At 38.8% G+C, this 14,745-nt stretch overlaps 1 protein-coding gene across 1 annotated transcript in view; it reads right to left on the bottom strand.

Moving 5' to 3' along the window:
- lrp1bb (low density lipoprotein receptor-related protein 1Bb) overlaps positions 1–14,745 on the bottom strand; it is a 255,210-nt gene that overhangs the window by 41,484 nt on the left and 198,981 nt on the right. Inside the window, exons 46-58 of the mRNA XM_074695293.1 lie at positions 14,215–14,340; positions 13,189–13,317; positions 12,895–13,014; positions 11,977–12,090; positions 11,684–11,833; positions 11,348–11,470; positions 7,605–7,724; positions 6,657–6,785; positions 6,177–6,299; positions 5,229–5,369; positions 4,816–5,003; positions 2,168–2,351; positions 1,989–2,074 (exon numbers count right to left, since the gene is read on the bottom strand). Of these exons, the coding sequence (XP_074551394.1) occupies positions 1,989–2,074; positions 2,168–2,351; positions 4,816–5,003; positions 5,229–5,369; positions 6,177–6,299; positions 6,657–6,785; positions 7,605–7,724; positions 11,348–11,470; positions 11,684–11,833; positions 11,977–12,090; positions 12,895–13,014; positions 13,189–13,317; positions 14,215–14,340 (1,733 nt within the window). The remainder of the gene's footprint in view (positions 1–1,988; positions 2,075–2,167; positions 2,352–4,815; positions 5,004–5,228; positions 5,370–6,176; positions 6,300–6,656; positions 6,786–7,604; positions 7,725–11,347; positions 11,471–11,683; positions 11,834–11,976; positions 12,091–12,894; positions 13,015–13,188; positions 13,318–14,214; positions 14,341–14,745) is intronic.

Raw genomic sequence — 14,745 nt, 5'->3', positions numbered from 1 at the left:
TTAATGTGAACAGGGTATTAAATGGTTAGGTAAAGTAATATGGGGTCAGTGAAGTATCTGCCACCACTTAGCAAAACCATGTGCATATTCTCCTCTCTAGCCTCCATTAATGCTAACACACGGTGATTAAAGTGAGTTGTGGCTGATGAGAACTTCCAAACAGACAGTAGAGTACATCCTGTCAAGAGGTTAATATGACTGTGAGAGGACACTGTAGGATACCCGTAGACCGATGTTCAGTAAATCACAGGCAACCATTTGTGAAAATCAACAGTCAAATTTCAAGCATTGCCTGGAGCAGCCATGATGAGGCCCGGGAATAATTGAAATAGCTTTTCCATGGGGTTCTCAATGGGGTCATTTTGCGCTCTGCCTATAAGAATGACCAGTTTCCTCTCCCCACATGGTAGCGTAGGGGAAACATGATAAACAGTGAACACCTCGCTTTAGCAGAAATGTACTTGTTTTCAGTTTCATTATGCTGTTCACTTGTGAGACTGACTCCTTCAGCTTTGGACCTCAACTTGTACAGTTTTTTTCATTGATAAATATCACAAATGAAAATACAATGCTTTCACGGCAAAAATAACACTTAGGCAAGTGTGTCTGTCTTATTCCTTCTTATTCCTCATTAAAAAAAGGGTCTTTAAAGACTAAGTACGAGCTAAAAACAGCCAACAAGTTAAAAGAATATCTTCTTTTTTAGATGTTGATAGCGGAGCAGATAAATGCTACAATCTTGCATTTTATGATAAAAGCGTGAAAATTGGCATGAGCACTCATTTGACATTGCTCACTTGACAAGAAAATCCAGAGAGCCAATTGAAATTTCAAGGTGGCGGCCATTTTTCAAGATGGCCGACACCTTAGTGCAGCAGTTTAGTAAAATAATGGTTTATTTGGTGATATAAGCTTAAGGATTGGCATGAGCAGTCTCAGTGGGTCACTTGACAATAAGCCACCCACATTCACTGGAAATTTTAAGATGGCAGCCATTTTTCAAGATGGCCGACACCAATTTTTATTGAGGATGTTTTGATGTCATTTTATTGTAGACTATGCTAAAGAACAACTTTTAACGCATCAAAATACATCTGTGTTGATCATAGATTGGAAAAGAGTGTATCTGCACTACCAGGGCACACTGGTGATATATCACTGCTGTTAAACTCACAATGGAGTTCAATGTCAGCTAACGAAAGTTAGTATCCCAAATGCTGTCTTATTTACCCCAAAACAGTTAGATAGCCGCACCTTTAGATAGCCAAGCTGGGAATCGAACGAGTGACCTTCTCGCTGTGAGGCTGCAGCACTAACAGTTGTGCCACCATGCAGCCCCCACTAGATTATATTTAAGTAAAATATTTACTTCTAATAATAAGACACAGTTGCCAAGATTTTAGGTTCTGCATTGTTTGGAGCAAACAAGTTTGTTGCTAAACTGTAATGAACGAGCATTTGATCAAGGTACTTCTCAGATCAAAGACAGCAAAGTTCAGAAGGTATGAAAAAGGGGATGGATTGATATGAAAACTTCAAAAAGTGTTTTTACTTGAAAGTTTGAAACTGATCTTTTTGACCATCTGTCTTAATTAATTATTCTCTAAGAAATTATACAGTCAAAACAGCCATTCTGACGCTTTCCCATGCTTTTCAATGGTAAAAATGTGAAATTTCTTTAACAGTCCCTTTCATTTTCTTTCAAGCTCTTAGAAAACATGTTTTTTCTTCACATAATGAACAGATGCTGTGTTTTTTTTCATTCAGAGTTTTTAACCATTTAACCACACTTTCTCATTAAAAAGCTCACAGACTAGGTAAAAGATTTATGTGTTTGTAACATTTGTAAGCCAAACAGCAAAGGTGATTTGATTGGAAACCTGTTTGTCCCTCTCAGCGGAATGATTATCTAAAATTGAGAACACTCATTTTTACTCTACATCATCACAATTTCCCATGCACATTGGCTGTGATGCAGTTTCCCTTACCTGTTTCAAGATGGTGTAATTTGAGCCATCCACACTCAGCTTCCGAATCTCATGGTGGTCTGCCATAATGAGGAAAGGTTCCTCAGCTGAAAGTAGTCAAACAAAGCTTCAGAGGGCCAGTGGGATTAATGGTTACGCACTGAAATTTTGCAAGCAGGGAGATGAAAAAAACAGCTGACCTGACAGGGCCTTGCATACATTGGGGTTTCGCTCCAAGGCTTCATAGCCATCCACACACAAGCATTTGAAAGAGCCGTAAGTGTTAATGCAGCGCTGGCTACATGGAAGAGTTGTGGAGCATTCATCAACATCCACACACGTTTTTCCGTCATCCTTCAGGTGGAAGCCAGGCCAGCATTTGCACTAAAAAAATACATAAAAACTTTGTGATTTTATCAGGGATGCAGAAGATGTTGTATGAGAGCAACAATTTTGTCTGTTCAGACTCTTGCTGGAAGGTACAACATGAAGACTTTTTGTTGCTATGCTTAAAAACAGGGAGTATGTTCTCCTCATACAAAGCTTTTTTTGTGGCATACAACCAAAGCACTCTACAACGACGTATCTTTACAGTAATTGTAGAGCAATCTACAAAAAATAGACCAACCCATTTAGACTTGAATACTTTCTTCAAAGAGAAATGCAGGCCAGCAAAATAAAAGACAAATTAAAGCTCCTGCATCCATCCATCCATAAATCAAAATTGGGGATGACATCAAAGACATAACATACATACAGCACCATTTCTCAAAAATATCCACTTCAGTGCCCAGGGCTCACCAAAAATAATCCAAAGTGCTTGTATCAGCTGCTCTGGACCTACTGCAAATCCCTTTTTTATCCAAACTTATAACCTTGAGGGCCTTTCTGCTGATCTCCCTGTTCGAAGCACAAATGGATGAGCTGTGGGTCTGCATTGACGTGCTCTCTGTCCAGTTCTGCCCCTCTCTTGGCATTTTTTGGGGGGTTTCAGGCACTTTTCTGTTGTAGACAGCACCACTTTTTGGGAAGAAAAGGATGAACAAAAATTTTGGAAAGAGAGGCATAAACTGCTGCAGTCTGACAACAGTGATGGTCCCCCGGATCACTCCAGCGGATGTGGCCTTCACCTGGAATCAACCCCTCTTTCATATGATATGACTGCCAGGAAAGGTATGATCACCTGGCACAGTAAGGGAGTACAGAGTTGTTGGCATATTATTAAAATCTCTTTACAGTGTTCAAGGTTATTCATAAAGAGAAACACTGAGTGTATGTACTCCCTGCCTATCTTCATATGTTTAATGGTGTGCCAAGTTGAGGTTTATAGTTAGTCATTAATCAAACTATCATTGGTATGAGCTCCATACAAGCTTGGTGCTGTAGGTCCATGGAGTCAATAAAAATAAAACTAGGTAGTAAAATGATATCTAAAGCTAGAGATGTTGGTATTTTAAGAAATCCATGCTTGAGGCATGGGTTTTCACACATATTTAAAGCTCCTGTGAGGAGTTTTTAACTGGGAGTGAAACAGAGTGAATTTGATACTGACAAACCAGCCATTCTTCACAGCAGCTTTAATCTGTGCAAATGAGATGAAAAGAAACCCCCTTATCAACAAAGAGCCTGTAAAGGGTTAAATGCTCCCTAAGTGGTGCTGTACCATGAGCAGTCGCTCTTTGCTCTGGTGCTTATTCAAATAGCTCATTATGCAGTCATTTGGGGGATAATAGGCGCCTTTCTATGCAAATCAACCTTAATGCAAAGTGCTCAAAATTCATAGACACCAGCACAAGCAGCCATGTGCCTTTACAGCCAGATCAATCACTTTGTTGAAAGTTGATGGGAACTGTTTTGCAGTGATCTTAGCAGATGTCACACTTACAACAGTTCCACATCTGGATGAAATAAAGATATATCTTTACTAAGGCTGTCATGGTTAATGCATTAATAACATGTTAACCATACATTTGCATAAAGCAAGAATAAATTTCCACTCCTGTGGTACTTTGAGTAATGAGAATTGAAAATATCCCTAAAATTCAAATTTGCAACGGATAAATGTGGTATTTGCGATTAATCCAAAGGGAACTTTGAGTCGTAAAAATAATGCTAGATTTAGAATTAATAGTCTCACATAACTAGTCTTTACATTAAGCCTGTTAAATTATTTTTATATTGACGAAAAGGGATTTAGTCAGACCAGGACTGTGGCTCAGCCCAACAGCAAGAAAAAATGTTTAAGTTAAGAATTTTTTTACATGTTTGAAGGGCAGGAAGACATAAGTTACTTAATGTTGGTTTTTTATATCACTCTTTTTCTGCGCTTTGCTGGCTTGCTTCTGGGATGAAGCTCTGTAGTCAACAGTAAAATATGCATCACATCAACATTGAAATGACATCACAAAACATAGAAAGAGGCCTATTACCCAGCCTGTATATGTACAAATTCAGGCTCCATGAACAAAGCTGTGCACGCTGCAGCTGTGTGTGCAGTGAGCAGAACTATTCAGATGCAGGACCTGAGCAAATGGTATGCTTGTCTTTTTGCTATTAGCAAAACATTTACAAGCTTTTTTTCCTGTAAATGCACAATGTGGCTTCACTGGGTTTGATATTGACATCTGGCACCAACACATAGAGGCAATAATAGTTATGTTTTTTTTTCTTTTCATATATGCCATGTCTTTTTTTAGAACAGTACACACATACAGTACATTTATAATAATTGGTCAATTAAGTCTCTTCGTCATGCTGTTTCTTCGTAGCCCACTTGTAGCTTGCAGATGATTTTATGGAAGAACAGATTTCCAGCTACTGAACCATGTTTAGTCTACTGATCCCTCACCTTGAATCCCACAGGAAGATCTTGGCAATCCTGTGTGCACCCACTGACACGCCGATTCAAGCATTCGTTCACGTTACAGTTCCTCTCATCTGAGCGGTCGCCACAATCATCTCTCCCATCACAGAGATTCCTCTCAGAGATGCAGCGCCCATTGGAGCACATGAAGAAGGAGCCATTGCACAAGCTTCCTGAGAAAAGAAACACAGGACTGTTACTGTTCTATTCTTATGTCATTTCTTAAATAAGCAATGCCATGTAGTATCGCTGAAAACAGATACAGATTAATTTCCTTAAGGAAAATTCTTGCGATTCTCCCTCTTTTTTTTTGTATTCACCATATGTCCCAGGCAGTTTCCCAGCAAGACGTGACATTGATGAAGAGATTCCAGCTGTGAGCCAAACAGCAGTCTTACCTGCGGCCAGACATTTGAGGTTCAGAGGCAGTTCGTCAGAATGGTCAGGGCAGTCTGCATAGCCATCACACTCCCACTGAGAACTGAGAAGACAACGGCCATCCCCGCAGCGAAATTCTTCTGATCCACAGGAGCGATAGACTGAAACAAGGAGGAGACACTTTTTCATGAAGTTACACTTAAGTATGATGGCAATACAATCCTTACTTTTGGGGAAACTTTAGCATATTGAGCTTTAAAGGTTTAAGATATAGCAACAAGATAGAATGTAATGGAAAATGTTTGCATATGGTTTGATGAAGCACGTCAGTGTGTATACTGTGTGATAGAACTATTGCTAATCAAACATCAGGCATCAAACATCATTTCAAGGTCCACTGGATCTTATGGCTTGATTAAACTGCAAGCATAAGGACATACAAACCACTACCTTTGAAGATAAAAATGGTAATTTGTATTCATTTTAAAGATAGTTATTTAACAAAGATAATCAATCAAAACAGCCCAACACATTATTTTTGTTGTAGCTCTAAATTCTGCAGTAAAAACTGGCTCGAGTCCAGGTGTAATGACTGCCCAAAAGGCTTCAAAAACATGTCAAAATTGGAATTTTTCCATGTTTTTTTTTCACTTCACTTTTAATTTCTCTCCAAAATCATGAAAAAAACAAAATGGTTATCAGGATGTTCAAAAGTAAAAATGAGAAAAGTACATGCTTACATCTCAGAAAAAAGGAAACAGTTTATAACTTGCCAAACAAGATCTTTTCAAATAAAGCCTTGTTCTCTGGAGTTTCTGCCATGTTTTATACAACAAAGCTCTTTGTAAACATTTGCTTTTAAATGTCCTATAAAAACAAAGTTGTTGTCATTATTCTTATCATTAGTATCCACTGGCTGTTGATGTGTATCAATAAAAATCTGAGTAACAGAACAAAAAGCTACTCACCACATTCCACTGACTCATCGGACTCATCTCCACAGTCATCATCATGGTCACAAACAAACCGCTGAGGAATGCAGGCTTTGTTGCGACAGCGAAACGAGCTGTCATCGCATGTGTTGTTGGGTGCTAACATGAAAAGAGAAGTATGTTTAATGGCAAATCAATGCATGAACCCTTGAGTGTAAAACGCTGTCATTAGTAAGCCTTATGCTAAATCAATGTGCTGCGCTGTCTTATTGTGTTTCTGTGGTTTAGTATGCTTTAATCAAAGTAAAACAATAAAGATTATACAATGCTGCCCACTCAATACTTTTTTTTTGCTTGGGATAAATCTGCATGGGGATTTACAGAAGGTGTTAGGAGGTTTTTATGTTCACTGAGCTATTGTTTTACTGGGTGTAATCCAAAATTATCAAAAGATGAGCAAGGCTTACTTTTCCTGGGATTTGAAATTTAATGTTCGACTTATATAATAGAGCTCACCGCAGCCAGCTGCAGAGAGTTCATCGCTCCCATCAGGACAGTCCCTTTCCCCATCACAGAGCCAGCGTTTTGGAACACAGGCATATGATCCAGGGCAGCTGAACAGTCCTGGAGCACATGTCACTGAGCCTAGGAGGAAAACAAGAGCATATGCTCTACTCTTCATGGCTGAAGCATACAGTGGATCAAATGCATAGGGGATAACTGAGTGTTAGGAACAGCTGATGTATCTTGATACGGTAAAACAAGGTTCTTCATAACCATAACACATATACCAGACTTGTATATCGAAATCTTTTAGAAGCCACTGTACATACACATTGATTATTGATGTGAACCCTTTTAAGAGCTGAACAAATCATTTGCAGCCCCACCCCCTATCCCTCCACCATGTGCCATTGTGAGCAGCAGTTATTCTCTTGTGTACTATGAGTCAGCTTTGAAACCCCTTATCTAAGCACTGCCCTTTCAGGCAAAGGAGTGCAGGAACAAATGGATGCTCCGAGGAACAGGTAGATGCAGTATTTCAAGTAGGTAGATGTTGTCAAACCAATTATCTCTTTTAAACATTTTTTCCCAACAAAGTTTTATTAATGGAAAACCTTGAGCCAGTTCATTCATATGAGCTTGGTACCCTCACACTCTCCAAGATACTTTTTGGCTTTTTACTCTTGATGGATGCTTTAATTCATCGTAGCTTTAATCAAACACACATCCTTTGTGCTCATTGAAATTTTTTTCCTTTAGGGCCACTGATGAGAAATGTGTTTGTCTCAGTGCCTACACTAATCTTGTGAAATGCCCGCAGCCTCATCTGTTGTCTCATTAAGACTGCTTCACTTCCGTCTTCATTTCCAGTTCAGCTGGAGGAACACATGGAGCTGCCACATGTGATATACTTGATTCGACCTTTTACACCAACAGCCTGGCATCTGAGAGGACACTGACCACAGATCTGCACACTCTCATCAAGGCCGTCTTCACAGTCGTTTTCCCCATCACACAGCCATTGCTTGGCAATGCACTTGTTCTTTGAGCAGGCAAACTGGTTCCACAAGCATGAAGAGTCTGCAGAGGGCAAAAGGAGAGAAATTTCAATACCATAAATCAAACAAAGTTTTGACGGAAAGAGCAACAAAAACAGCTACCCTTATAGAAAAAGAAGTTTTTAATCAGAACCTAACCAATGAGCTGTTTTCTATTTGCCCCTTGGTTTGCTTGTCTCTACGTTTTTGCATGCGTGTTCTTGCTGCACAAAGGACTATAAACAAATTACTTCTCATTTTCTGTGCAAGTATCAAAACCTGAGTTTATTCAAAAATTGATTAAATAAAACATTTTAACAACAACAAACACCTTAGTATTAATTTGATATATTTTATCTAATCTTATACGACAGAAACTAGGATGCTGGGTTTGAAAAGAAACACTTCGATGTCAACTGTGGGAGCACCCTGCTTATGACTGTGTGAAAGCCATTGTGTAAAATGTGGATAAATTCATAATCCATACTGAGTTTGTGTCACTGAGCCACCCACTCTCCCTGGGGAGTCGGTCTGTGGGCTCTTTTCTCAGATGTCAGGACTGGCAAAGTCTGCCAGGGCTTTGATGAGATGTTGAGAGAAGGAAGGGGGATGTGTGCTCTAGGTCACACCGCAGTGCAAGGAATTACGGATCCTACTGAGGGTTGGAGGTAGAGACGGGGAGTGTTGCGCACTGTGATGCTTTCTTTCCTGTCAGACTTTGTACATCACATAGGCTCTGCATGGCCCGCTCCAATGATGTAAGATAAGGAAGAGATAAACATGAAATGGCTAAATGTGGAAACGGTGATTATCCCGACTTTTGGTACGTGATACTAAATTTGCACTTCAAACGTGAACAGCTGCTTCAAGTATAAAACAAAATGGCAGGTCTACAGCCCATTAAATGCATCAAAGAAAAGCTTTCATGTCTCATTTTCAATAGTTGTTCAAACAGAACAAAAGCGTATTATGCATCGCAAAGTGACAAATGACTATTTCCTCTAATCAGATGTTGAATTTGGAATTTCTGAAATGTAATGACATTTTCCACAAACCACAATGCCTTTGCAGTCAGATTATCTGTAGCTGGGGCTTTTTATATGATAATTAACTTGGTGTGATGGGAATATTGTCTGTTTGTCCTGAAAAAGCTATTCAGAACTTCTCAAAGCACTGAGGCATAATTCATATCAGTTCTGATATAGGCACATTTGAAGTATGGGATGTTATCATTTCACACAGGCACAAATGACATTTTTAGATTAAGGAGCAGAAACTGTTTCTCATGTGTTATGCATCTTTCCAACAACATTCATGGCCAATTTAGAGAATAAATCAGATAATCTGAAGAGCATTAAATCTGAAAACTAGATGAGAAAATCTGCCTTTTTTTATCTGCTACAACTGAAATGTGAACAAAGGTTCTGGTTGTACAAGGACAGCTAACCAGAGAACTTAAAGATTTACATCATCCTGAGGCTCTAAAGAAAATATGACATTTTTTTAGCCCATGCTGAGTTCATATTTAGGTATATATATATATATATATATATATATATATATATATATATATATTATATTTCTTTTTTTTAACAAAACTAGTGTTGGATGTAATCAGCTCTAAACAGCAAGGATATGGTTGTTTGAAAGCAACATGCATCACAGATCACCTTGGAAGTAAGATGCCAGCATACAATTTAACTTTTAATGAAAACATTAATAGGCCTTTGTCTAGCTGGCTTGTCACCTGCAGCACTTCAGAAACTGAAATCTAAGTAAGTGTCTTTTTTCCTGAAAGAAAAAAATGAAAGGCTTGACATGAGCCATATCTAAGTGACAAGTCCAGAGAAGATCTAAAGTAGTAAAAATGTATTGTTGAGTTTCTTGGATTTGCTTTCCTATTTCAAGAAACTAAACTAGTAAACTTTTGTTTTCATATTTGCTGATTTTTATCACTCTTCAAAAGCAATTCAGGCACCACTCTGTTTCGTTTTTCTTCATGGTGACTTTTCTTTAGGCTTTTATGTCCTAATTTCCTGTCATGAACAAAGGCTAAAATCAATACCTCATTTGTCATCATATAATTACAATATAACAATTATCTTCTGTCATTAATGCACCTTAATATGGCAGCTATTTTGCACTTAAAGCTGTTTTGCATTGACTGAAGGGCTTTTGCAATTTTGTTGCACTTGTTGCAATGACAAATAAAGATCTATTCTATTCTATTCTATTCTATTCTATTCTATTCTATTCTATTTGAAGACAGAGTGACAGTGGGGGGTGACAAGTGTAAAGGGTGCATGCTCAAGGGCTTGCCTCAGAGGGCACACAAACCCAGAACATTAAGCCATACCAGTGTTCCACAAATTTCATCTCCAATTATCTTGAAATATACAATTTTTCTGGATCAGGTGAATATTTCTCATATCATTTCTCATTGAACAGTTTTGACTGACAATAAGACATAAACACTAACTTGGATTTCTGTCTTTACGGCGTGTGGTATCATGATTTCATGAATCATTACTAAACTTAGCACTAGAATAAATGTTATCCAATTTTGTGATGTTACCTAATGCGGTGAAAATGTTAATGGTGAACCATCAGGGGGACATGGTCATCCTAAGTTAAATGCATTCAACAGCTGATGTATCATACTCAAAGCCCAACATACAGGTACAAAGACAAAGACTATGGCTAACCAAAGTCAGAGAATACATTGTCTGAGGATTTGAATGCCTCTAAAAATTTAGTGCAAATCCATCATAAACTATCAACAACCATCAAGTTGAGACATATTACTGAATGAGTGAAACTGTAGACCTTCAGTTGGGTGAAAATGTGTGTAATGGTGACACATTTGTCCTGCCTCAGCGACAAACCAGGTTGATAATGCTTTGATGAAGAAAGTGTCAACATATGACCTCTTTGTTGGTGTACTGTTGGTGTTTAGGGTAAAACATTTTGAATTCCATGTGACTTCATCATGATCCTCTTATTAAACTGAGGGATCATCACTTTTTCATGGTAAGGTGTGAAAGATGTTGGTATGTAACAAAGTACAAGTACGAGTGCTTTAAAGAGCATTTGGTGAGAAATGTAGAGGGATGGCATCATAATGAGAAATCCTTTTTCCATGCCACTTCTTTTCAATGAAGCCACATTTCCATATTCAGTATGACCTTCTCAGTGATTGATGGTTCATTAATTAATATTTGCACTGGATGTGCTGTATATTGTAAGTCAAAAAGAGTACAGAAAACCTTGCATGCTTAACAGCCTCACTTAGAATTTGGGGTCAGAATTAGACTTTCAAACAAGCAGCAACCCCCACTTGAGAAATCTCAATACACAATGAGGGGGAGCGAAACAAAGTGAAGAGAAATTGCCTTGTGGCATGATAAACAATCATTTCTTGTCGCTCAGTCTCCTCCTTATGCACTATATGTAATATTTGTTGCAGGCCTGGATCTATTTAAATGACAAAAACATTGCGACAAATAGCTTCTTGTTAATATAATATAAATATTCTTCAAACTGCTGACAGTATTGTGTACAGAAGCTAACTGGTTCATCTATTTCCACTGGTTATAAAACAAAACATCATTTCAGTTGAATATGAAGAGTTGTCTCCACGGGAGATAAAAACAATTTTTGGTTTACCACACTGAAACTCATCAGCTCCATCTTCACAGTCTTTTTGGCCGTCACACAGCCACACACTTGAGATGCAGTTCCCACTCGGACAGGCAAAGTGGCCTTCCTCACACTTCTGCCCGTGGGAAACTGGGATAAAAAACAAAACCAAGTCAGTCTTCTGAGCATTAGAAATGATTAAGGTCATTATCTTCTCCTAAGCTCTGTCTGAATCTCTCATTCCACTGCCATAATCATCTCTGACAGTGAGATCTCTCTTAAGTCTTTTCTAATTGAGGCTGACTTCCTTAATCTGCCTCTGAACGCACACGAAAAATGTGAGATTTCGTGTAAGGTGCTCACCCTGACAGTTGGTCTCGTCAGCATAGTCTCCGCAGTCATTTGCACCATCACATATCCAAGAGGGGTGGACACACAGTGAGGTTGAGTTGCAGCTGATGAAATCTTTTTCTTTCACCCCCAGCTTGTAGAAGTGAGAGCAGTCTGTGTGGTCTGAATACAAAGTACAGCAACACAGTGATTGTCTTATTACAAAGAAAGGAGTGGTGGAGGTAAGGGTGAGAGGGGCAGGATTCAATCTGATCTGAGAGAAGAGCACAAATTTAACGTAGTGGATCAGAGTCTAAAGGACTTACTGCAGCTCTTCTCATCTGAGGCATCAGCACAGTCAATGACCTGGTTACACCAGGCTGAGCTGGGTACACAGCTCCCATCTTTGCAGGAGGATTCTGATGAGCCACACGTGACATCTGGGGGAGAGAATTAGCATTTCAAAAAAAGATATGTTACAGGTACAACTCGCAGCAATACAAGAATCTTTTCCTGGGGCTGGCTAAAATTAGCTCCAAGTTGCAAACTGTCAGATAGAAAAGGGTTTGGTTGAACTGCCAGGGATTCATACTGTCTGAAAGTTATGACCTTGTCAGTGCTGTACAGGAATAAGTCAAACCTTATAAATCATAACAGGTTTTGTTATTGTTTTTCATTCACCAGCTATTGCACAATGACTAGAGTCATTTACTGCAATGCAACACATCGTACAGCTGATATAAAAGCAGGATTGAATCAAATTGTGCTACAGAACAATGTTGATGGTGATCAATGCAGATGACAATGCATATTAAGATAAACTTTGCCCTTAAACCCAAGGCTGCTGAGTTGGAAGGTCTATATTAATTATAAGAATATCACTGTCTCCTTGAGGGTTATTATCCTCATACATTATTGAGAATCCACAAGCCTCAATATTCTTAGACTGTGGACCAATTACAGCAGTAAAATGAACATAAATCCACTCTCTGTAGATAATACCACCATTAAGGTCAAAATAAAATTCATCAGGCCCTATTGAAAGGACACAAAGTATTGTCTGGGTGCCCAAAAGCTGCAGGTGTCTTTGAATTTGTGAACTCTTTATGATCTTGTGGCTCATTAGACAGTAAAAGCTTAGCACAGTGTGCGGCTTAGCTGTATTAATAAAAACGAAGGTGTGACTGGATCCAGCTCACGGTGGCAGGTCAAACAGAACAGGAGATCAAACGGCTGCGACTCACTGCTGCAGAAAGCTTCATCAGAGTTATCCCCACAGTCATCGATCCCGTCACAGAAACGGCTGCTGGCCACACAGCGTTGGTTATAACAGGGCCTGAAACCCTTCCTACAGCTCCTGTTGACTGAATGCAGTTTAATTCATAAATTTGATAGTAATGTTTAAATTGTTGCAACTTGTAATGACATTAAGAAACAAGAGGCACTTTACATAATTTAACAGTGTAACATTCATTTACTTTATCAGACCCTTAATTATCATTTTATGCCTCAGATAATAAGTGAGAAGTGCTTCTTACCACAGTACTGCATCTTCTCATCCGATTTGTCTTTGCAGTGGGTGATTCCATCACAGGTAAGCTGGTAGTTGATACACTCACCATTCCCGCACTCAAATTCAGTGTGAATGTTGCAGGAGGAGTTTTCTGCTGCAGGAGAAGACAATGAGGATGATGTTACTAAATGTAGCTAAATTTCCTCAGAGGCAACATTACTGTGCACTCTGCAATATTTCAGATCAACACTTGCAAATACCATGAGTGAAATATATTACCCTTGTACAGTTTAAACCAAATGACAGAAACATATAAAGGCTGACATATTCACAAATTTAATTAGTACCTCATTCACATTCAGTCATGTTCGATGCATCCACAGTAAATGTCAGCATTGTGGTGTATCAGTAATAAAATACAATCCCAGCTATAACAGTCCTCACACACTTTGTTCAGTCGCAACACCTGCTCTGTTACTTACAGCTTCACAATTTAAAAACACAAAACTGCCTGTTTTCCTCCATCATGACAACACGAACTGAATGCAGTGCTTTTAAGTAACTTGTTTCATGTCACAGAACTGTAGTCATTATAGAAGGCAAGACATTTTTGCAATGCTTTTGCCTGGGAAGGCAACAGTGACACTCTGTTTATGACTTTGCTTTTAGTTATCTGCTCACCCTGAAGTTGTATCAAGTCCCCCTTTAGTTTCTTTTCTTCCATTGTTTCTTTGAGAAGATGCAACTTTTGCTACTTGGATCGTTACAAGCGTATTGCAAAGTAAAGGTGAAGGAACGGCAACTGTTTGTGATAGCATGTTAGCTTGCCATTATGTACAAAGCAATCAATCCAAGGATCTCAAAGGTTTGCACAAATTGGATCCTGTTGACAGAAGCAAGGTTACACTATGAATATAAATGTAACCAACAGACTCTTTATAATAGCTAATCCATAAGAGTGCTATTACAATCAATAAGTGGTACTGAAAATGTAAAGGGGTTAGCATTTGTGGACTCAGTGTTATTCAGAATAAAGCACCTCATGACTTACACACGCATCTGTTGTCGTCTAAGAGCACACGCTCTCCACGGCAAGTGCAATTGACCCTCCCGTACGGGGTCAGGAGACAAAGGTCACCACAACCTCCATTCAAGTGTCGGCAAGGGGACAGCTCACCTTCAACAACAAGCACACAGAACTGATTAGAGGGTCAGAAGCAGTCAAATGAAAAATCTCCATGTGCACACTCCCTCTTTTACAAGTCATAAGTCTGAGATGTTCAATAACTCCCATGGATGTCTCTCTTGAGGTGGCTTGGTGGATGACCTTTTAGTTGAGCAGACTTCTTACTGCATGATTAGACAGTGAAAGCCTATCATTTTTGGTAATTTTGGAGAAGAGCAGAATTTCGAATTAAATCAACATTCAATGGAAGCAGTTTTTTTGGTTAGTTTATCAATATTAATTTTTAATCTGTGGTCTATTTACCAAACCCAGTGCTCTGTAGCTATTGTTAAGAAAGCTGGTATTGATTTTCTCCAATTGAAAAAAAGAAAGTTCTGCATTTAAAGAAAAGTAGTC

Source organism: Halichoeres trimaculatus, unplaced genomic scaffold, assembly GCF_033239565.1.
Source record: "Halichoeres trimaculatus isolate MK-OKI-2021-1 unplaced genomic scaffold, fHalTri1.1 fHalTri1_scaffold_19, whole genome shotgun sequence".
NCBI lineage: Eukaryota > Metazoa > Chordata > Actinopteri > Labriformes > Labridae > Halichoeres > Halichoeres trimaculatus.
Note: the sequence above shows the minus strand (reverse complement) of the source record. Positions and strands in the feature narration are given on the sequence as shown.